At 37.8% G+C, this 25,562-nt stretch overlaps 1 protein-coding gene across 2 annotated transcripts in view; it reads right to left on the bottom strand.

The window, feature by feature from the left end:
* Positions 1-25,562, bottom strand: part of slc36a4 (solute carrier family 36 member 4) — a 46,447-nt gene that overhangs the window by 20,600 nt on the left and 285 nt on the right. For both annotated transcript variants that reach the window (XR_013817060.1, XM_079823666.1), the window contains exons 2-8: positions 24,817-24,940; positions 21,492-21,597; positions 21,163-21,253; positions 13,621-13,709; positions 4,069-4,164; positions 1,486-1,570; positions 1,050-1,304 (exon numbers count right to left, since the gene is read on the bottom strand). Coding sequence is in view for 1 of the 2 variants with exons in the window: in XM_079823666.1 (XP_079679792.1) it covers positions 1,050-1,304; positions 1,486-1,570; positions 4,069-4,164; positions 13,621-13,709; positions 21,163-21,253; positions 21,492-21,597; positions 24,817-24,838 (744 nt within the window). In the remaining variant the exon portion in view is untranslated. The remainder of the gene's footprint in view (positions 1-1,049; positions 1,305-1,485; positions 1,571-4,068; positions 4,165-13,620; positions 13,710-21,162; positions 21,254-21,491; positions 21,598-24,816; positions 24,941-25,562) is intronic.

The following is a 25,562-nucleotide window of genomic DNA, read 5'->3' as shown; positions in this document are numbered from 1 at the left end:
CATTATCACGATAGAATTAAAATCTCTCTCGTAGGCCAATTTTGTATCGTTTATATTGCCCATTACTAAAGATTACGCAAACTTGCAATAATTAAATATGTTAAATTACACAAATATACTTTATGTATTTAATCTCACTTTATTAAGCAATGTCTTTGCTGCTGATCCAACCACACTAATAAGCAAAAATGAACGACATCACATTGTGTTTAATTTTTTTGTATTTCCTATTCTTCCGTAATCCAGAATGGCAGCACAAACTTGTTTTAGCTACTTTTTTAGGGAGTAACGCAATATTGCAATTACTTTTAAAAGTAACTTTCCCCAACACTGGTGCCAATCACCCTCCTAAACTTGTAATGTCATGCGCTTATAAACCAGATGTTGACAACTAGAGAGAAGCTTTAAGGGCTTCCTGCGGTTTTCCACCAAAACAAAAGCTTGTTTGGTTTAACGGTTGAAAATGAAGAAATTAAGAGCCTAAATATTAGTTGTACTACTACATAAAATTATATTATTCATATTATTATTATTGAGCATGGCACTAGCAATGCAAACTTCATGTGTTAGATTCCCAGGAAAAGCAAATGTGTACCTTGAATACAATGCAAGTCGCATCAAAAGCATCTGCCAAACGCATAAACATACTGTAAATATACAACTATAATATTATTTTTCTTCTTAAATACTTGATTTGACAGTGTGTAATATTACAACAGTAATATTTCTTATTTTAATACCTTTATTGAGTACAAATATTTATCAAAAATCTCAATAAAAAATTTTTTTACACAATCATACAGCCTTAAAGGAACACAACAACTTTTTTGGGACTTTATCTTATTCACCGTATCCCCCAGAGTTAGATAAATCCATACATATCATTCTCATCTCTGTGTGTGCCATAACTCTGTCTGACACGCCCACCGCTAGCCTAGCTTAGCACAAAGACTGGAGGTAAATGGCTCCAGCTAGCCTACTGCTATTTCTAAATAATAAGCTAAAGTCCCAAAAGTTGCTGTGTTCCTTTAACACACACGCACACTTACGTTAAGTATATATGTGAAGATCAGGATGAGGCTGATAGCCATACAGAGGTTGGCGATGGCGGAGAGCACAGCCATGTTCCGCAGGTCCCTGATGAAGGTCAGCACAATGATGAAGGGAAGGAGGAAGACCATGTAGAGCCGCAGATCCAGCCCAGTAGCAGAAGGCATGTCTGAGGAGACGGCGCCCTCCTCTGAGCTATTGGGGTATAACAGCACAGTCTCCACCGAAGCGTTCGGACGAGTTCCTTCCATCACCTACACAAAAACACGCAGAGCTTTGACTTAATTCCAAGCAAAAATTTGATTGGTCGCTGCTGATCTTCATTCTGGAAAAGTGTATTTTCATTAGTTTTCATTGGCACTGGCTCAATCATGTAGTAAAAATCTGCTTATCTATGGAGAAAATGAACTTTTGGAGCACAACTGTCACACATACCTGTTTAATGTTCTCAGCCAGGAACACAAAGTAAACACTACAGAAGCCCAGCTGGGTCAAAACCAGGAAGAAATTCACCAAGTGCCTGTAAAATATATTAATTTGAGTGCGAATCACTGTATTATGTGAGAAGAAAGAGACTGTGATATGAGAAACATGAATGTAGCATAGTGTAGGAAAATAGCAACAACGGTGAATAATAGAAAAAATATTTGACCGAAGCAACAGACCAATCAGACCATGTAATACATTTTTGTTAAAACTTATAGGGCCAGATTTACTAAACTCAGCAAATTAGCGTGAGAGGCGAGGGCAATCCCATAAAAGCGCCGATGGGAGTGTAAAGTTCTGTGTGTGATTTACTGACGACTTGCATATTAAAGACGCGGCCAGATCATTTCCACGATGACCAACACAATCTACCAGTTAGCGTCTGGTTTAAGACGTGCTTTTTTTGGGATGGTAAATAACGGCGTAAGTACCAGTACATTGTCGAGCGCAAACCTTAGTAAATCACCTTGCATGATTCATTTAGATACTTTCCTGCCATAAATTTTGCGGAAACTCCTACAAATGGATATGCAATAAAGGTAGCCGCAAAAATAACCCTGTCCACGTACCAAAACTAATTATATACTAATTATATAAATATTAGATTTAAATTAGAAAGGTTGTCTTAGCATCTAATTGAAATCACTTGAAATCAAGTTGAAGTACTAAAATTACTAACTAAAAAAATAAAGAAATTATTTAAAAAACAACAAATTGACATAAAATTAAAAAAGTTATTAATATTAAATTGAAAACTAACAATATAAAAAATAATAGCTAATAAATAAATAAAACAGTATATAAATACAAAAAACACTGTCATAATTTACTCAACCTCATTTTGTTCAATAGCCGTATGACCTTTTTTTTTTCAAAAGAACCTGAAAGGTTTTGATCTTTTCCGTGCAATACCCATGAATTAATAGTGAGGTGATTTCTGGCCGTTCCAAAAAAAATTAAATCATAATCTGAAGGCCACATGAAGTTTGGAGGTCTGTAGCTATTGGCTCTGCAGAAAGTTGGCGGCTTCTGTGCACCTCAGCATGCGCTGACCCCGCTCTGTGATTTTACGTGGCCTACCACTTTGTGGCTGAGTTGCTGTTGTTCCCAATTGCTTTCACTTCATTATAACACCACTAACAGTTGAGCGTGGGATATTTAGTAGTGAGGAAATTTCACGAATGGACTTATAGAACAGGTGACAACCTATCACAGTACCACGCTTGAGTTCACTGAGCTCCTGAGAGCGACCCGTTCTTTCACTAATGTTTGTAGAAGCGTCTGCAGGCCTAGTGCTTGATTTTATACACCTGTGGCCATGGAAGTGATTGGAAACACCTGAATTCAATGATTTCTTGAGGGGTGAAGTTGAGGGGTGTCCCAATACTTTTGGCAATATAGTGTATATACTAAAATACAATGTTAGCTATAGGGCAGTGCGATATTGAAGAAAAATGTGATATTCGATATGCGATACAATACTGTTTTAAGTGTGTAAAAATCATTTAAAATATTTTATATTTGAAAACTGAAAATAATATAACCAATATATATGTTTCACATTCTTTCTGGGAAAAGCAAGAATTACTGCAACTTCTGAAAGTGACCAGCAGTGTTTTAGCATTACATAAAAAGTAATCGGACAAATCTGACAATGTAATTGTAACATCAACGTAAACAACAAAACATTTGTATGTCAATATTTAAATACCAAAACCGCTTTTGCTCAACTTGAGCCGCGTTTCCACCGCGGGAAATTTCCCCAGGAACTAGGGACTTTGGGGTGGTACTCTGTGTATTTCGAACCGGGGTCTAAATAAAGTTACGGGTAAAGATTTCCCCCTCAAAACGGCCCTGCTCGCTAGGTAGTACTTTTTCAAAGTTGAGGAACTTTCGGGGGCGGGACTTGTGCGCTGAACATGCTGATTGGTTGAGTTCACGCAGCATTTTATTTCAACCTAAAAGTCTGTCGTTTGCTATTCGAATCAACAATGGAGTTTCAAAAATACGACCGATGGACCGACGACGAGGTTCAGGCTTTATTAAGTGTATTTGCGGAGGACGAAATCCAGTGGGCTCTGGAAAGTCGCACGCAGTCCTATGTCACCGGACTAATCTTCACGGTACTTTAGACCGCGATGGAAACGCAGACAGCTGCAGGTCTGGGGGGAAATGAGTTCCTGAGCCCATTTTATTATTTCTTTATTTCCAGTAGTAGTATTGTTAGTTTTACTTTTCAGTATGCATGATATTATCATTTAACAATAATAATATGAGGCAACATTTCCTGGTAAGACAAATCTTTTTAAGATTCAGGGCGCGAGGTGTCTCTGTGTGGGATACTGTGTGGTATCAGATCTGAAAACACACCACTGCAGGCACCGTCCTGTCTCTGCACTCTAATGAATATATTCATTCCAGCCCAGACATTTGCCCTCTTGCCATCCCTCTCTCTCTATCACATATGCACACAAGTGGGGTGCGAAGGGGGTGGGCTGTCATGCCAATGAACTGCATGATGGGATAGCTCACCTCCCAAAATGAGCACCTTTCCTGAGGCACTGGGAGGAACTCGTCTCCATGGCAACAGCAACCGTATCGCTATAACCGAGGGGGGAACGCTTCAACCTGTGAGAGAACATGCAGGAAGGAGACAGACACAGAGAGGGGGAAACAGACAGACAGTCTTGAAGAACAAAGCAGTGCAGAAAAAATGCCTAATTCTAGAGGGAAAATGCACACTGTTCATCACTAGTGATATATATATATATATATATATATATATATATATATATATATATATATATATATATATATATATTGTATGTGGTTGTGGATGGAGTTACTTGACTCTTTCTAACTTTGGGGACAAAACTGACCGCTTAAGCTAAATCTGACAATACCTCCCTTTGGTGAGTGAAAATAAAATAAAAAGATTCATCAATAAGGTGAATGTTAGGTGAAGGTCCAGATCTTAAAAAAAATGCTTACATTTCTTTTTAGTGCTTGAAGAGACATGTATAATGTGACAAAAGATTTCTATTCAAATACATTTCCACACAACTGTTTCAACATTGATAATCAGAATGGTTTCTTAATAAATCATATTAGAGTGATTTCTGGACGATCATGTGACACTGAAGACTGGAGTAATGATGCTGAAAATTCAGCTTTGATCACAGGAAAACATTACATTTTAAAATATATTAAACAGAAAAGGGTTATTTAAATATTGGTATAATATTTCACAATATTACAGCTTTAAGTGTTTTTTAAAATCAAATAAATGCAGCCTTAGTAAACAGAAGATACTTTTTTCAAAAATATTTTTTTTTTACCAGCCAAACAGACAGACAGAGAGAGAGAGAGAGAGAGAGAGAGAGAGAGAGAGAGAGAGAGAGAGAGAGAGAGAGAGAGAGAGAGAGAGAGAGAGAGAGAGAGAGAGAGAGAGAGAGAGAGAGAGAGAGAGAGAGAGAGAGAGAGAGAGAGAGAGAGAGAGAGAGAGAGAGAGAGAGAGAGAGAGAGAGAGAGAGAGAGAGAGAGAGAGAGAGAGAGAGAGAGAGAGAGAGAGAGAGAGAGAGAGAGAGAGAGAGAGAGAGAGAGAGAGAGAGAGAGAGAGAGAGAGAGAGAGAGAGAGAGAGAGAGAGAGAGAGAGAGAGAGAGAGAGAGAGAGAGAGAGTGTGTAATCAGTTGATGATATTATATAATATATCCTTATTGCCATAACTTTGCATATGTGTGTAACAGCAGTACACTGATGAAGATGAAGTTGAATACTGGCACACTGCACACATCTGACTGATGCAGTAGTCTGCAGTTTCCTATAACGATGGGAGATCCTTTTGATCGCGTTTGCAGCGGGAATGCATGCATGAAGCGGTGTTTTTTTAAAAGTGTGAACACACAGACGGATATTCAGAGTGTCTAGCAACTGCTGCGTTCAGAATACAGAATATGCATTCTTTTAATTTGACAAACAACCCAAAGCGTTTATATGAATACCTAATGCAAATTATGAATATCTCATTTGTTTTTAGGTTGCTCCTTCCATTGGGGAATATTTCAAATGCCACACATGGTCATGGGAGTGACTTTAATCAAGAGCGCCGCTGTCAAAATCTCTCTGCATGCACGTTTGCTTTGTCGATGGGAAGTGAGCTTTGGTTCTCCATCGCCACCAGAATCAAACACTTGTTTAGAATTACTGAACAGTTATAAAGAAAAGGAGGGGTCTCACATGTGCTCCAGCAGAGGGCCACAATCATCTAAGAAAGTCCCCTTTGGTCACTTGAACTGTGTGATGCTTTATCTAAAGTCTTAATTTTTTATCTATTAACCTGGTTAAATAAAAAAATCACAGGAAGTAAAGGCCTATTCACACCAAGACCGATATCTATAAAGTATAATTAAACTATAACAATAACTATATTAGCATCCATACAACACACGTGTGTTTATTATAAGCACATCCTGCAGTTTTGTTGTCTGCCACATTAAAGGTACACTGTGTAACTTTTGCAGAAGAACATTGTTTTGGTTGGGCTAAATCGGATTAATATTATTCTACTAATCATAAAGCATTCACTACTAGGCTTAAGAGCGGTATTTTCAAAGCGGTGTCCGATTTCTGCACGAACTGCACAATTCAATCATCCTCTTAAATCGGTTCGCAAATCACATTAAACAATTCATTTGTGAACTGGACTCTCGAGTTAACAACTCACTGATTCAATGATCCGCTCAGAGCAGGTCTCCAGTGAACTTACAAGTCTGAAAAGGAGCCAAGAACTGGGGGATCCTCTGAGTGCGCGACTGATGGCGAAAAGTAAGTTACCAATGTCGAATTTTAGGATGAATTATTGTAACTGAAAATCATATTTAGGTCACGACTGTCAGTTGTTTGTGAACTAAATGTGCTGTAAAGCGCGATCTGTTTAAGCCCATTGAAATGCTTTAATGCAGACACGTCCACATCAATGTGCCTACACAGTTTAGGTTAAAAAAAACTAAAAAACGTTAATATAACAAATTAGATCCTCATGATTAATCATCAAAAGTGCTATGCTTTTACATTTTGAATGGTTAAAACTATATCTTTATTTTTATCGTCCCTGGTGTTAACAGACCTTTAGAGAGTCGGGAGAGAGAAGAATGAATGGGACAGACACATCGTAGCAGGGTTTCCTAAACTGGGGTTTGTGAGTTAATGAAAAGCTAGCTAAATCATAAAAATGTAATATTAAAAACATTATTGTGCTATTAAAACAGTATTAAAGTATTTTATTTGTCTACCTGCGTGTCATTTGACAATTAACCAACATTAAAGAACAGGGAAAAAGCAAATGTGTTGTTAAATTATTAAAATATATTAAATTAGAAAACAAATTCTCAGAAGAAAGTTTGGGTTTGTCTGAAAAAAAAAGAAGAAAAAAAAAGAAATCCCTGTGTCAAACCAGGGTTATTATCGTTAACTAAAACTAAAACCTTACTTTACATAATAAACAATGGAAATAAAACAATATTACTTAAAATAATACACGTTAAATGAAAAAAAGAAAAAGTTAATCTTGTTGCTAATGCCAAAGCAACATTTCTCTTTCACTTGATGAACTAAAATAACTGCAAAAGGGAACTTAATTAAAACGAACCCAAATTTGAAAAGAAAACTGAAAATAGAAACATTAAAAAAAAATGTATAAAAGCTGTAATATTAGCTCAATGATGCTAAAATAACCCTGACTAGGTTGCTCACGTTACTAACAAGGCTCCATGTGACATTATCATGTGCGTCAGACATTGCACCACAGTTTCAACGCAAAATCAGTATTTTATTAAGAAAATAGCCACTGATCATAAAACCTAATTCACCACCTATTGTACAGAAACCATACCTAGTAAATCCTTCTCCGTGAATGAAATTAATTCTCAGCCTACATTTCATCTACACTAGTGGTCCCCAAACCCGTCATACCTTTTCCATTAAAGGGATAGTTCACCCAAAAACGATTTTTTATGTGTATCTGCTTACCCCCAGGGCATCCAAGATGAAGGTGTGTTTGTTTCATCAGTAGAATACAAATAGAAGAAGATTTAAAAGAAGATTTTTAACTCCAACCGCTGCAGTGTGATAGTCGTATAATGCATGTCAATGGGGATATTTTAGAGTATTAGAGCAATGAGAGTAAAAACACATAGACATACGAATCCTTATTAAACCATGCGGCTCGTGGCGACACATTGATGCCTTAAGACACGAAACGATCGGTTTCTGCGAGAAACCGAACAGTATTTATATATTTTTTTTTACCTCTTATCAGACGAATGTCATCTAGTATTCCCAGCACAATAACTTCCGGCGAATAAGGTCAAAATACTGGCGCGAATCGCGCGATCGAAGATTATATATATATAATCATAATCTTTGATCGCGCGATTCGTATATATACATACGATATATATATACGTAGACGCCTCATTCGACCAATCCGCACAGGCACTAATAAGGAATCTATGTATACAGTCAGGTCCATAAATATTGGGACATCGACACAATTCTAATCTTTTTGGCTCTATACACCACCACAATGGATTTGAAATCAAACAACCAAGATCTGCTTTAACTGCAGACTTTTAGCTTTAATTTGAGGGTATTTACATCCAAATCAGGTGAACGGTGTAGGAATTACAACAGTTTGTATATGTGCCTCCCACTTTTTAAGGGAACAAAAGTAATGGGACAGATTAACAATCATAAATCAAACTTTCACTTTTTAATACTTGGTTGCAAATCCTTTGCAGTCAATTACAGCCTGAAGTCTGGAACGCATAGACATCACCAGACGCTGGGTTTCCTCCCTGGTGATGCTCTGCCAGGCCTCTACTGCAACAGTCTTCAGTTCCTGCTTGTTCTTGGGGCATTTTCCCTTCAGTCTTGTCTTCAGCAAGTGAAATGCATGTTCAATCGGATTCAGGTCAGGTGATTGACTTGGCCATTGCATAACATTCCACTTCTTTCCCTTAAAAAACTCTTTAGTTGCTTTCGCAGTATGCTTCGGGTCATTGTCCATCTGCACTGTGAAGCGCCGTCCAATGAGTTCTGAAGCATTTGGCTGAATAGGAGCAGATAATATTGCCCGAAACACTTCAGAATTCATCCTGCTGCTTTTGTCAGCATTCACATCATCAATAAATACAAGAGAACCAGTTCCATTGGCAGCCATACATGCCCACGCCATGACACTACCACCACCATGCTTCACTGATGAGGTGGTATGCTTTGGATCATGAGCAGTTCCTTTCCTTCTCCATACTCTTCTCTTCCCATCACTCTGGTACAAGTTGATCTTGGTCTCATCGGTCCATAGGATGTTGTTCCAGAACTGTGAAGGCTTTTTTAGATGTTGTTTGGCAAACTCTAATCTGGCCTTCCTGTTTTTGAGGCTCACCAATGGTTTACATCTTGTGGTGAACCCTCTATATTCACTCTGGTGAAGTCTTCTCTTGATTGTTGACTTTGACACACATACACCTACCTCCTGGAGAGTGTTCTTGATCTGGCCAACTGTTGTGAAGGGTGTTTTCTTCACCAGGGAAAGAATTCTTCGGTCGTCCACCACAGTTTTTTTCCGTGGTCTTCCGGGTCTTTTGGTGTTGCTGAGCTCACCGGTGCGTTCTTTCATTTTAAAGGGTAACTAAACCCTAAACCAACTTTTTTTAGTTAAAGCTACACTGTGTAACTTTTTTAGTCTATTCTTAGCTAAAAACACTTAGTTCTTTCAAAAATATATGTGCTCATTAATGTATATTTACTTCTTTCAAGTAATAAAGTATTCTCGTAAGTTTATAATATGCCATTGAAAATACATAAGGTAATGGGATCTAACGGTGGTCGCCATGTTGCCCCTCCATCTTGAAAGTACATTAGCCAAAGAGGGACATACCCGTAAATTCAAGCTTCGCTTTTCGCGTTTTAACCGGTTTTAATATGGCACTGTACAAAATTCTCTGCCTCGCGCATGTGCGCGTCAACTTGTTCAGACTTGTCTGGTGCATGTGCAGAGAGTTTTCATCTCAGCAGCTCCAGTAACAGAGTTATACAGAGTTTTCCTGCCTTGTTAATTCCTCAAAAGTCTGTTTTTCCTTGTGTGGTATTTCTGTGCGTTAATAACTCCGTAAGTAATAATAGTTATTTTCATTGTAGATGTGTTTCAGAGTGTGTCATCGCGTAATTCAGTTGATGTCACCTCAGAAGTATTTTTGTGTCAACATACAATAGCGTAATGCTCACCTATTTGAATAATCATTCAGTTATTTTGTTATCAACAATGTTTATTCGTTTTTAGAAAATATTTGCTTGTAATTTATGTTGATGGAAATATGTATCAGGTCTGATCGGCATATTAACAATTGTTATACAGAGCGCACTGCAGTGCTAACGTTAAAGCGGCGCACACACTTTTGTAACCGGACACCGCTTGTTAGCAGCGGCAGCTCAGCTCCTTTTAATGCAGCTGCATTTAGCGCCTATATATGGTACAATAAGCTCTGGTTTACGGTTACATTATACAAATGTAACTTATAAGTATAGTTACACAGTTCAGTGTATGTATATTTACCATCCTTATTTGTTCTCTCACAGAAACCACATTTATGTACATATCCACGCAAACCTGTTTATGCCTTGCAATTGGATGACTGAATAAACATTACTATCATCAAAGTTCACTCTGGATTAGCTGCAGTTCTTTCTAGCCAAATAATTAGGCCAGTTGAGTTCCAACCATCCCACTGCGCACAGAATATCCCACAGGCACCGTGTCGAATGTGGACGAGGTCGAACTAGAAGCATAGGACTGGAAGCCATGTTAATCTTGGACTAAATTGGCCACCGTAGGAGTTGAAACGAAATCGGAATTGAGAAGAACAGAAACTAAAATTCACTGGATGGTCATATACCTTTTCACCACTAGATGGGGGAAAATATCACACAGTGTAGCTTTAATGATCTGTAATACTGGGGCTTTATTAATGCTGTTCATTGATTCGAGTAAATGTTTTGACATTTGAGTATAAAGTGTTTTAATTCTATAAAATATGGTGTAAAACCGCCAAAGTGCTGCCCTCTTAAGGTTGAACGGTGGCTACTGCAGTTGAATTTTCCTATTGGACGTTGTGGTACATCGTGACGTGGGATGGTACCTCCAACGGCTCTCTATCCGCGCCCCTGGCACGAGCTCACCACGCCCTCAGAAATGTTTCCCCCAATCACATGGTGAGAACGGCTTCACTCCAGTATGAACTGTCATGTTACATGAAGTAGAAACATTATGAATGAAACTCACTGATACTTGCTTTAACATTGTATAGGGCTCGGGCGCTGCGTTGCATTCTGGGACGTGGCGGCCATGTTGATAGCCTCGCGAATGTAAACATACAGCAAATCGAACGAGGAGAAGCAGAGCTGGGAGAAAGAAAAACTATGTTAAAATCCCGAAAAGGATGTGGAATTTACCGGGATACGTTAAATAGGGAAGCCAGGGACCGGTATATGGACAAAATTGGAACTATTAACGGTTTGGATTCATATGAAATTTGCAGTTCACAAATGGATGGGTTCAGGAGCTGCAGACCATGAAGCCTATGTAACGTTAACCTTTTACCTTGAAGCATTCTGCACCGTTCTGTGTTCTCGGGTTGCACTACTTGCAAATAAACACTGAAAAATATCTGATTGTGTGACACTTCTTGCTTTTGCACATTATACGGTTATTGCGATTGTGTGACACTTCTTGCTTTTGCACATTATATTGATTTAAGTATATTTATTTTGAAGATTGTGGGTATGGATGCAACAGACACTTATGGCTGTATTTAATGCACATTTATTTTATTTCAACGCTAGGGCTCATGTTTGTCAGAGCACAACATACATACACAATCTTATAGAGGAATGTCATGTCTTCGTCCTTGCTTGGCAACACCATGTGAATCGGTACTTTATCTGACAAAATAGTGTACTTGTTGCGGACGGTTACAAATCACCCTTTCCACGAGAATTCGGAGGTGGACATTTTTTCTTGTGCTCCCCACATCTCTTGCATCCAGCTGACAGCATTCTTTTGTGAAAGCAGGGATCTTTACCTCGGCACACATAAGTCACAAACTGTCCTTTATGTCAAAGCCGCGATCAGCCAACACCATATCCCCAGGTAACAGTTTGTCTTACAAGCGCGATCCAAGCGAGCCGACGACTCTTTGTTACCTCGGATACTTGGTCTCCGCGGTTGCGTCTCCAAGCAGGAAAGAGGTGGAAAGTTAATCCATTTTCGAACTTTTTCCCATGGCGATTATGTAATCTAGTGTTACACCCCACAATGCAGCAACGGTTTACCATGGTTTCCAATAATAACGCCAAATTAAGACACACAACTGAAAGGGAGCACGTCTATAAACAGTGCGCAGTAGTCCGAGTAGCAGCAAATGAGGCCATCAACATGGCCGCCACGCAAAGTAATGACGTCATACGCCCGAGCCCTATTGAAGAAAATACGGTTAAATAATGCAGTTGTCAGTACACGTCAGGCTTTTCTTGCGTTATTATTGCCGCCCGTCATGTGTACAGAATTTTCATACAGGCGACGCACTTTCAAACCCTGACACGCAAGTGGTTGCCGCGGACGCAGATAGATTAGGTCAGTTCTCTTGCGCGGCTGCTTCACTAGCATCGTCGGCATCGGGAGTTAACGCAGTTTGAGCAGCGGCTCGCATTGATAAGGCTCCGGGTTTGTGTCTGTTACAGACAATCCACCCTCCTCCACTTCAGGTGAAGGTAGGAGAAATGACCGCTCTGTTGCAAAGCTGGCGTCACTCCAGTCATTCTCCATCTTTGCGACTCGCGAGTCTATGGTCTGACAGCTCAATCAATCCGTCACTGCGGGTCTCAGGTGCACGCCCTCCACTCAGCCCCGCCCTCGGTTCGTCCCCTCTGTGTCCGCCGGGCTCTGCCCACTTTTCCAGCATTTTTTGAAAATTGCCAGTGGGTGGAGTTAAGCTCTGAGCAGGGGTTTAGTTACCCTTTAAGGATGTTCCAAACAGTTGATTAGGCCACACCTAAAGTTTTTCCTATCTCTCTGATGGGTTTGTTTTGTTTTTTCAGCCTAATGATGGCTTGCTTCACTGATAGTGACAGCTCTTTGGATCTCATATTGAGAGTTGACAGCAACAGTTTCCAAATGCAAATAACACACTTGAAATGAACTCTGAACCTTTTATCTGCTACTTGTACATGGGATAATGAGGGAATAACACACACCTGGCCATGGAACAACTGAGCAGGCAATTGTCCCATTACTTTTGGTCCCATAAAAAATGAATTTTATGAAGGGGTCATTGAATCATTGACTCTCCTGATTCATTCACTAACGCCACTGTTTGTTATATGGACTTGGAACTATTATTCCACAGCAAAATAGAGCAAACAATATTGACAATACTGTGTTAAAATGCACATCACTTAATATGACCTTTTTGTTTGTGGAACTGTTGTATAAAATCATGACACATTTGCAATCGTGTGGATATTCTGGAAAAATTCTCTCTTATATAATATATGGTCAACAATGAAAACCAAAACACACACAGGGTATGTTTGTGTCTTCATGTTAGTAAGTGCTAAACCCCACTTTTTCAAAGGTCGACTGTCGAGAACTGCAGTAATGTGGCGCGATTTGCTAAGGCAGCAGACTCTGCATGCTGCTTGTGTGATCTGGATGCAGTCAGCTCAAAAGATTGGATATTTGATTGGATGTCATGTATGTGACCTTTTCAACACTACCAGTTTCCTGTTTTTACACAAGAGGCAGCATTTTGCATGTTAGAAACACATGCTCGGTTTTAATGTTATTTTAAGGTGGGCTAGAAATAAACGAACAGCAAAACTCAGCATTATGTTCGCGTACCCCAGTTTAGGAACCACTGACCTACACCTGAAATCATGCCAGGACTGAGTGTTCATTTAAAAAAGTAAGCTGAAATGTGATTGGCTGTGGTGACTGAGGCAGTGGGTTGTGATTGGTGCATTCTTACCGCTCACTGAGTTGATGGCTGCAGTTGACCAGGATGTGCATGCAGTGAACGCACACCACACCCATCAGTACCAGACTAACCGGACCGAGCTTGAGGGAAAACAGAGAATCATGTTCAGTTCAATCAAGTGTTTTAGACACATGAACAGTTTTAAAAGATAATGGGCCAGATTTACTAAACAGGGCAAACTAGGTAAATTCCAAAAAAGTGGAAAGCTACTCTCCTCTCATAATTTTTGTGTCTGAAGGGAAACTCCTACAAATGCATATGCAATAAGGTCAGCCGCAATAAAATAAAATAATAAAATAAAATTTTTCACAGCGTGTCTTTAGTAAATCCTGACAGTAGTTTTTTAATGCCAAAAGAGGGTTTGTGCTAAGGATGGAACGATTACCGGTTTCACGATAAACCATGATCAAATGTACTGACGGTTAGTAATATCGTTTAAAATGTAATTATCATTAAAACCGCGTTTTATTATCATGATTTTGAAAACTTGCGTTATATCCTGTCCAGTCAGTGTCAGTCTGGTGCAGGCGCAAATTAGTTTTTTGAATGAGAAGAAATGGCAGATGGCAGTGACAGCGCCGGGAGATTTTCCAGCTTTCTAAAAGGACCAAATCTGAGGTTTGGCTTTTACAAAAGTCCTGAGAGAAACTTAATCGAAGATGGTCACCCTGTCTGCAGAACGTCGCTGTAATCGGGGGCAACACTTCAAATCTGCCACCGCAAGGCAAGTGGACTTTGTCCTCAATACCAAAACTAAGTCTGAGAAATAATAACGTGAAGCTTGAGCCAAAGACGAACGGGAGATATTTAAGGGATAATAATGTATATTCATTGTACACTTATTACACAGATTTTCTTTATCACTTAAGTAATTACTGGGACGTATTGAATTGAGATTAATGTTTTAAATCTTACCTGCTAAATCCATTTTGTACAGTCAGTGTACAACACAATCGTCCAGACAAGATGATCACAAGAAGTTATAGTAATAATTATAGTAGTATTAATAGTAAAGTCCTCTGATTTCATTTTCAATACAATCAAAAACAGAGACGCAAGACATATTTGAATGAATTGAGAGAGCAGGCCCGTTGTGACACATGGATGTGCACTGTTCAGTCCTTCCAGAAAAATGCGTCTTTTTTTTGTGATTGTTGCGGGCAAAAATCCTTGATTATGCGGCACGTTTTCTTAAAAAATGCGATGAAAAATGCGGGATATTTATGCAATTTTATGCGATAAAATTGCGGGAACTTGCAAAAACTGCGGTTTGATGAGAAAGAGAAAAAAAGCACTACATCACAGAAAGTGCTGGAATATTTAAGTTCTCATCTTGTTTTATTGAAGACCTTAATAATGGCTCAAATTTACAAAACATTTAGTCAATCAAGTTCTGTAGCTTTACAAAAGGAATATGCTACAACTTCTGAAAAAATTAATAAATAACTTCCTGTTTTACAGATGTCGCTATACAAAACAGACATTTGAGTGCTTCCAATGCACAAAGTGCAATCTCTTAAAGGGTTAGTTCACCTAAAAATGAAAATTCTGTCATTAATGACTTCCCTTTATGTTGTTGGACACAAATTAAGATATTTTAGTTGAATTCCAATGGCTCAGAAAGGCCTCCATTGGCACAATGTACACTCTCAAGACCCATAAAAGGTAGCCTACTAAAGACGTCGTTACAAAGTCCATCTCACTACAGTGGTTCTACAATAACTTTATGAAGCGACGATAATAGTTATTGTGTGCAAAAAAAACTAAATAACGACTTATATAGTGATGACTGATTTCAAAACACAGCATCATGATGCTATGAATCATCGATTCATGATTCGGATTGCGTGTCAAACTGCTGAAATACGTGACTTTGGCGATCCAACCCGCTGAATCGACTCATTGATTCATAACGCTTCAAACCGCTGAATCAACTCATTGATTCATAACGCTTCAAACCGCTGAATCGACTCATTGATTCATAACGCTTCAAAGCTTCATGATGCTGTGTTTTGAAATCAGTCAGCACACAGGGAAACTGCTTTGCTCTTTTGCTGTTATTTTTGTTGGCCAATGGGAGTTTGTGCTTCATCATGGTTTCACCGGGATCTATGGTTTCTCCACGGGGTTTGAAGCTTTTCGATGACGTTCGCGTCGGGTAATCACGTCACTTCAAAACGTTCCCATGGCAATAGGCGGAAATGGCGGCTCTTGTGTGAAGTAAACGAAAAATTTTCAACTTTCTGCTAATATATATGACTTTTTTTGCAACGAAAATGCGGGGATTATGAAATCATGATAGCCCCGCATATTTTGCACGCGGAAATAGGCAATTTATGCGGCGAAAGTGCGGCGTATTTGAAAAAATGCGGCCCCCGCATGAATATGCGGACTTTGGCTGATTATGCGTTAAATCACGCGATCGCATAATCGCGTTTTTCTGGAGGGACTGACTGTTAGAATGCGTTGCTATTGACGACGGCCATTATAAGGAAGGAAATGCGACAGAATATAATCTTCCTTAACTTGATTTATTTGCTGTATGTTGATTTTAAAATATAAAACTTGCTGAAATGTTTTCAGTGTGTGCATCCGTTCTTTTTGAACACTTTCATCTCATTTGAACAAAAACGTGATAATATTGATAATCGTGATAATTTGGGTGAAATTTTCATACCGTTCCATCCCTAGCTGGCACACGCTGTTAGTAAATCTGGCCTAATATCCGTTTTTAGTGACCAAATGTAACGTCTTCTAGAGCAGTGGTTCTCAACCTTTTTTCAGTGATGTACCCCCTGTGAAATATTTTTCCAGCCAAGTACCCCCTAACCAGCGCAAAGCATTTTTGGTTGGAAAAAAAAAGACTTAAAACAGAGCACTGTGCCATCAGTGTCTGATTTATTAAACTTTGGAACAGATAAACACATACAAAATTCAAATATTTGAAAAAAATTAACTATTTCGAACATTTTAAATGATAATAATCCATGACTAAATTTATTGCAAATATTTCTCATCACTAAAATGTAGTGATTCAAACTAATGTAGTGAAAACAGTGACCATATTTCTGAAATGGAAACCGGGGACATTTCCTATTTGAGTGGTCAAAATATCACTCAGCTCTCATTTGTTATCATATTTTAATAAACAGGGACAATACATTTTTGATTGTTTTTGTTGTTGCTGTGAAGTCCTATTATATTAGCAGGCCTATATTATTATTAAAATTAATAAGTATTAGGATTTAGTTTGATTATTAGGATTTTTGGTCTGGATTTAATACAATAAAAAACAAAAACAAAAAAACAATGAAAACAGTTAATGGTAAGCTAACCATTGTAAATAAGCGGTTCAAAACAATATTGTAACATGACTTAACAAAAACACATTATAAAAATAAAACATAAATATGATAAATAAAACTATTCAACAAATATTGTAACATTTTATAATTGTATTTAAGTTTATACTATATAAATTACTTTTTTTACTTCAAAAGTTGTGTTACGTTTATGCTTGAAAATAATTATTACTGTCCTTAATTGGTCTTGTTATTTAGCATTTTAGGATTATTTTAAGCAGAAAGTATATGAATTCTGCACATGTATTGGTTGCAAGTGTAATTGTTTGGGGTTAGGGTTAAGGTTTCTATATTTAAAGTCCCTGTAAAGGCAATTCTGAGATTTTTTTCAAAACACATTATAAATGTAAGCAATGTATTGCTGAAACACATTACAAAGACTGTGAACCATGTACTGCTGAATTCAGAAGTTAGACCGTTAAACAGTTTTTCACCGTTGCTGTGTTCAGGATTTTCTGGGCGGGGCTCAAACAGTGGCTCGATGATGCACTGGAGCCACCGAGCCTGGCTCCTCCCCTAACACGATCATAACTAGAGCACATTCGCATCAGTTTGCCCGCTCGATCGCGAGTTACTGTCAGTACTGTTAGTTACTATAGTCTACAACTTACAAAACAGCTTACAAAACAAACACGATGATCAAGAAGAGGTGGATTAATTTTGTGAACAGCCATCTTGATGGAGAGCTGAGGATCACCACCGACGCCTGCCTCTGAGTCTGCAGTGACAATACACCGGATCGTTTTACAAACTTTCACCGGAGACAACTGGGATTCACTGATAATCCGCTGCAGAACCGACTATCCCCCGCCCCGGCCTTAGTCCTCTCGTCCCGCCGACATCTGGTGCGTCGTGATCATAGACGCTCGTGATCAGTGAGTGTTGTCTTGTGTGCTAATGCAGCTGTCCCGCGAGTGGGCGTGGTTTCGGCGCCGACAGCGGACACACCCCCAGCGTTTGAGAGCAGAGAAAGCTGCTCATTTTTTGAAGTTTTTGATAAGCTATCTTATGTACTTGGCGGATTTTTTAATGATTCAAATTTGGCTGGGTGGTTAATAACACATTTATCTGTGGTGTGAGAAACTCAGAACACATGTTTAGTTTTGACTTTACAGGGACTATAAGTTCAGATATTAGTTCAGATGTGTGGTAATCACTGCGTTGTGACTGCGGAACTTTTGGGAACAAAACAATCCCGCACCTTGTTGAGGCTCTGTTATAAAGCACATACAATATTACTTTAAATTAAAAACGAATAGTTAGTATTTTACTACCTTGAAACCGACAACGAGGTTTCTTTTGATATTTGACGATAATGACGCTCTGTCTGCTCTCGACTCGGTACGTTATTCATGAAGTAGTAGTGGCGCGCGCGACCAATTAGAGTCAGCGTAGCAGCTGTGTGTTGGTTGGCCGCTTTTTTCCAATATATCTGAGGGTTGTTTGGAACGAGCTGTAAAACGGGGACATTTCTGGGGACAACTCCAGTAGGGGACAGAACATTAAAAACCGGGACTGTCCCCGGGAAACGGGGACGTCTGGTCACCCTATCGTTAATCCAAGAGATTGACAGGTGATGCCAGGCATCTGATTTTTTTCCCCCCTCGTTTCAAGAAATATCTGCGTACACACAAGAGCAATGAAAACGACTCAAAACGATGTAGTATACATGCCAGGCCAGTGTGTGGCGCTGTAATTCTGCCACAGAAATGCACTAAAAACGGAGAAGGGTTGTGGCTAGAAGGGGTACAGCAGCGGTAGGAAGTGAGGCACAAATCTCACAATAAAATAACAATACTTAAATGTGCTACTTACTAGACTTGTTTTATTAACGCCTACACCCTAAACCTACCCTTACAATAATGCAAATACAGGAATTAAATGACGCAATATTGATGTGCGCATGCCCAGTGCCCGTAGTTGTATCCCTTTCTAGTCTTTCCCGCACGGGACGTGGTGTGATGACATCACCATTTCACAAAATATACGGATCGGCTGTACACACGAAAACGCAAGGGTGTCGTTTTCAGATTTATCCACTCTGGGACCCGGTTTCAAAAAATATCGGTTTCATGCTCCTGAAACGCCGGATCCGTGTGGACGAAGCGCTGATATGTAGGGCCCTATGATTTCCGCGATCACCGAATCGCGGACGGAATCGCGGAATTGGCATATTAACGCGGAATCTATTGTTAACGCGGAATTTCCCGGAATTTGACATATTTGGAATGAAATGCGGTTTTGTGTGGGAGAAGAACGTATGTCTGGGGAAATGCAGACCGGGGGAAGCAAATTTGGGCAACACAACCCCTCCCGTCATTTCAGCTCCTCCTTCAAAACACTGAAAGTATGGCGAAGCGGCTCCACGGCTCTGCTTTCGTCGGCGAAAAAGTTAAGAAACTCAACGATAAGCCCTCAGTACCGAGCCGAGCAGTTCCCTCGGGGAGTGCTTGCTGTATTTTGCCTTGTTTTTAATGCACTTTAATGTACTGTATGGGAAATAATGCCTTAAATGAACTTGAGAGGAAATGAGATGCGCGGGTCAGCGCGTCTTATGTTGCCTTCACGTGCTCTCGGAATTATCGTAATATACAAGTTTCCTAGGTAAACATTGCACATGAACGCCCTCACATTTTGAAACTTGTATGCAATGCGCTCGTAATCACGACTTCAGAAGTCGGAATCATCAAATTTCCGATAGCACGTGAAGGCAGCATTATCCACATCATGTTTGGCTGAGGTAGCTCTTAAAGTGACAGTAGCACTGATAATGTCTGTCATTAATGTTCAAAGAACAACGGGAACAGAAGATTGTAGCTTTAATGATGATTAATCTATATTTCACTTATTATTTATGCAGTTAAGAAAGGTGTTGATAACTTTATTCAATTTCTGTGTAGACTATGTCTGAGAGGGAAGGCCACAGGCAAATATAACATTTATTATAATAGATTTATGTAAAGATTGTTTTAAGTTCAATTAAATTAAAAGTTTTTTTAAAGCCTAATAAATGTTGAAATTGGTAGCTTTCGGTTATACTGTAATGTAACGTCATCAATGTTTCATATAGACATTAATATCAGTGATACTGGCCTTCATTCATAAAAAGATGCCATTACAACACACATTTAAAATATGCTGTCTTTAAATTGTTTCTAAATTAATTTGGAGAGTAACTGAAATTATTTCAATATCAAAATATAAAAAACTCCAATGTTTTTAATTGCAATTAATCATGATTAATTACAGGAAAAAATGTGATTAATTCTTTTTTTTTATTATTATCAATTCACAGCACTAATATCTAGTTGTGACTTGAAGTGCTTAGAGTGCAGTATTATGTTGCAGTATTTGTCCTGAAAAGTAAATGTGATGTTTGTTACCTCAATAAATTTAAGGTCATTCCTATTTTATGTTTTATGTTCTATTATATTAACATTAAAAACACTCTTTTTACGACTAAAATAACAGTTAAGGGTAAAAAAAACTGAATTCCCAAAAATTAAAACGAAAAAAAAAAAGGAATTAGCAAAAATTAAAACGGAAAAAACGGAATTTGGGAAAAAATAAAATGGAATTTGGGAAAAAATAAAACGGATTTCATAGGGCCCTAGATATGGTACAACATTTGAACGTATACAGCTAAACACGTCTCCATGTGGACGGGGCCTTGTTCTCTCTCAACGTGAACTTTGCCCACATACTGTACGAGGGCTTTATGACAGCAATAAAGTTTGTGGAATCGCTCTTACAAACCATTTTGGCAGTCAGCACACAATACAGTCGGCACGGTTTAGTTTGTAAACCAGTCTGACTTGTTTTTAACCTGTCCACCCAATAAACAATCAGGATATAAGGGTGAAAACAAACAAATCTAATTACAGGGGCAATAAAGCTGCAATGGTATTTTGTGGCAACAACAACTGCATTTAATACTGCCCTAAAACATTGCAGGTTTTTACAGTGTGCAAGTCAGTTTTCATGGCGTACTTCGAATGATCTGGTTTTACTAATAGTCTGACCCGGAGAACTTGGACATAATAACTAGAAGCTGTGTTTGGATTCAGGATCAGTTTGAGAAGGAAAGCTATGGTCCGTATGCAGCAGAAACTCCTCTAGACTGGGTTTATCGCTCATGAGCCTTCACAGAAGAAGCCGAGATGCTACGCACCACTATCCCAGCATTCTTCACTGCCAGAGGAAGCCCGAGCAATCCTGTGCCGATATTCCCCTTTAAAAGATGCAGCAGGGTTTGAGTAAACCTGAAGGATAGAGAAAACAGACCCACACCAATGTGGTTATTTCAGGCAGACAGATGTCAGAAATGATAGAGGGTATAGCATACATTATGTAATATGAGAGTTTGCTGTTTACATGTACACACATACACACATTTTTGGTTACAAAAAAAATTACTGTGTGCAAACAAACACCCAATGTGTATCAACCCAAAGCTACAAAAGAATCTCTCTGATGTGACTGACAGTGGGTGAGACTCACGTGATGCCTTGTGGCAGATGCTCCGAATCTTCATCTATGTCTACATCCTCCTCCTCCTCCTCCTCACCTCCTGCTTCCTCCATCAGAGGAGTCATCACCTCCATGTCTGCTCAGGATCATATTTAATACAACCACAGATTTATCAAATGCATTGCTAATTAATAATAATACGTTTTATTTTATTCTGTAGGTCGCTGTAGGGAAATAATAAAGTAGACATTGCAATGGCATCAAAAAACATTTATACAGTCTCATGTGCGTCAGAACCATTGTATGTGGGACAAGACCCACCCACTTTTTACGATCAATGATATTGGACCCACTCACTTTTATCGTCTCTAATTCAGCATGTCTGTTTACCTACCCCTAACCGATAAACACTGTTTTATCTAACAATAAAACACTTTTATTGTTAGATAAAACACTAACAATTGTTAAACACGTTAGACGCTTTATTTCCACTTTTCTAATATTTTCTTCATTTTTATTGAAAATAAATGGTTTTCCCATCTGATATGTGATGGGGAAAGGGAGAAGAAGTAGAGCGAGTTTGGCAAAAGGCGGACTCGAATCTCGGGTCGATTTGCGTCAAAACGTTCTGCCATGTGCTTTACCCCTACACTATTGCAGTTGCAAATGATTCAGTGTTTTCTGTCATTTTGTCTGGCCCAACCAGACGTTAAGTAAACAAGGCAGTATGTTTGTATTTAATGTAAATTACATCTACTCCAGTAAAATTTTTCTGGGAGAGGACCCACAAAAATTTTTTTTGCTTCCAACGCCCATGCTTAGTCTACATATTGTAGTCTATTACTGAATACAAATGACATGATAAAAACTGCAGTTAGTAATGTAATCGACATTTTTAGGAATTATAGGAGGCATACTCTTTTTAGGAAATATAATCGGACTACTTTTGGATTACTTTTGACCTAACACGTTTATAGCATCGATTTTGTACCATACCAATACAAAAAGAAAGAAGGTGGTTCATAAATTGATGAAAAGCTATTAACTAATTAAATCTTAAACATTTTAAATAAATGAAGTAATTTTAAAATAAAAACCATCAAAATAAAACACTAACTAACAAAAAGATTCAATATTTTATTTCTTTATGCTGTGTGGACTCTCAATTTTCCATGTAATTTTAGTCACATGACTAGTGGCCAATCTCTGTGAGCAATTCCACAAAACTGGAAGACTTATAAGCAATAAGCTTTTGTTAGCATACACATTTTAAAAGATAAAAAAGAATAACTAGAGAGAATCAATGCATTATGAATAATGTACTGCCATTTTGTGACTATTAAGTAATCATGCAATCAATCAAAAAGTAACTAGTCTGATTATGAGGGTGTTAAAACGTAATATGATTTAATTACAATTAAATTTTTGGAAGTTGATTACATAATCCAGATTACATGTAATCAGTTACTACCCAGCACTTACATACATACATACATACATACATACATGCATATATATATATATATATCCATCCATCCATCCATCCATCCATCCAACTTTTTTTTTTTAAATTCATATATTATAAATTATAAATTATATATTATAAAATAAATATATATATATTTATATAAAATTCAGAGGCGGACAGTAACAAAGTACATTTACTTGAGTACTGTATTAAGTACACTTTTTGAGTATCTGTATTTTACTTGAGTAGTATTTTTTCTGGAAACTTATGACTTTTACTTCACTAAATTTGAAAGACAAATATTGTACTTTTTACTCCACTACATTTCTATCAAGGTCCTCGAAGTAGAAAGTAATTTCTATGTAGCCGCTTTGAAAGTCAGTGGATTATTATTTTTTTCTTCTTTAAAACGTGAATGACAAACACTATGACAAATCTATTTACTTTTTTGTCAACGAATACATATGAGACTAATGTTAGGGAGGGATGAGTTAGAGATCCAGTCAGAGCTGAACATTTGAATTGCTCAAAAATGTGGAGAAAGAGAAGAGCATGTGGATAAGTCTGAAAAAGGCAATGACACGAAAGAGAAAGAGCTCAATTAAATCCGGAAGCGCACACAGAAAGCTGCCTCTCAGATGCCAGAGCAAAAGTACTGAATTTTAAAATGTATTAAATCTTATTATATTTAGTTGACTAAAACGAAAACAGATGCCTAAAATGGCCAAAATTATGCCAAAAATTAAATGGCATTTTAGCAAAAAGACTATGACTAAAACTAAATCAAAATTTGCTGTTAAATTTAACACTGGTGTGAAGTAATGTCGGTCAAATTATTTTTTTATGGATTTGCCTGCCAAGTTGCCATAGCCTTGGCAATACAATGCTAACGCATAGGTAAAGTTTGACAATGACGTTAGTTAGCATGCAATAACGTAGTTGGGCTAATGTTAACTGAAGTCCTTTCAAAAATATGTTTTTACATAATCTTGTCAAAAAAACACAATGTAGAAACCTTTCCTTTCTACTCTAGTACGATTTCGACTTTGATAAGAGTAACTTTTAAACAAGTATTTAAATGAGTTCAAGGTAGTCGTATGCTAGCATGTCAGATGGAGCATGACTGGCCTAAACCACCATGATGGCACGGTGTGATTCATAAAACAATGCAACAATAAAATAATGTGTTTACTTTTACTTTTGATACTTAAGTACTTTTTAAAAGCAATTCTTTACTTTTACTTAAGTAAAAATCTATCTTTACAACTTTCACTTGTAATTGAGTCATATTTGACCAGTAGTACTTTTACTTTAACTCAAGTAAAAGAGTTGTGTACTTTGTCCACCTCTGATAAAATTAATTTGAGATGTGTGTCTGCATCCGTTTCTTGCTCTTATGGATGATATTGATTTAAATGCAGTGCTCTGCAGTAAAATAAAAAGTACCACAATAACACACACACACACACACACACACACACACACACACACACACACAAGTTCAGTTCTCTTTGTGGGGACTCTCCATAGACGTAATGTTTTTTATACTGTACAAACTGCATATTATATCCCCTAACACTAACCCAACCAATCACACAACATTTTCTGCATTTTTAAAATTTTTTAAAAAACTGTTTCATCACAGGAACCTCAATTTAGGTCCCCATGAGTCTGTGTGCATTCAGGAATAAGTCCCCATCAGGATAGAAAAATATGAACACACACACACACACAAAGGTACTGCATACAATTACATGATAGTACCATGGAACTTTTTTGTTAGTACTGAGAGATTAAACCAATGCATCAAGCAGAGACAGAATGAGACGGCGACACACATCCCAGACTGGTTCAGTGTCATCTGTGGTGTAAAACACACATCATTACCTAGTTGTTCAGCTGATACCATCTTCTGCTGCTCATCTGGAGGATGTTTATCCAAACACGCAGAAGCTGATTATCTTACGGCCACGTGTTGTGTGTTCTGATGAGCTGGCACACGGGGAATCAGCTGTCGAACGCATAACACAGGGACACAGACATTCATCAGACTCAAAACAAGGTGCAAACACTCAAAATACTACATTTGTCTGTTGTTACACACCTTTGTCAATTTCACACTGTAATTATTTTAAAAACGTGAAATGTCAAAACAATTCCTAATTGTTAAGTATGTAAGTATTTTGCATACAATATTATGTTAAACATACTATGCAGACTTCCAGACTTATGTTTGAACGCACCTATTATTTATCATGACTATAGATAATTATTATATCTACACAATACATATATTTTAAACATTACAGAATTGAATAGAGTAAATGTGTTGACATAAAAATTGTAAGTAAATTAAACTTTATATATATTAAAATTAACTTCTACCATATATATTATATATATATATATATATATATATATATATATATATATATATATATATATATATATATATATATATATATATATATATATATATATATATTAAAGTATTAAAACCCCTATCATTCATTATAACGACATAAAAGTTCACCTATAACGTTACATTTAGAAAAACAAAGCAATATAAAGAGCTAAGTGTTGATAATGTAGTGAATTATAAGCAGTTTAGCGTGAGGAGTTATGCAGTGGAA

This window comes from Gobio gobio, assembly GCF_949357685.1.
Source record: "Gobio gobio genome assembly, chromosome: 8".
Taxonomy (NCBI): domain Eukaryota; kingdom Metazoa; phylum Chordata; class Actinopteri; order Cypriniformes; family Gobionidae; genus Gobio; species Gobio gobio.
The sequence above is the reverse complement of the archived record's forward strand: the minus strand, read 5'-3'. Positions and strand labels throughout refer to the sequence as shown.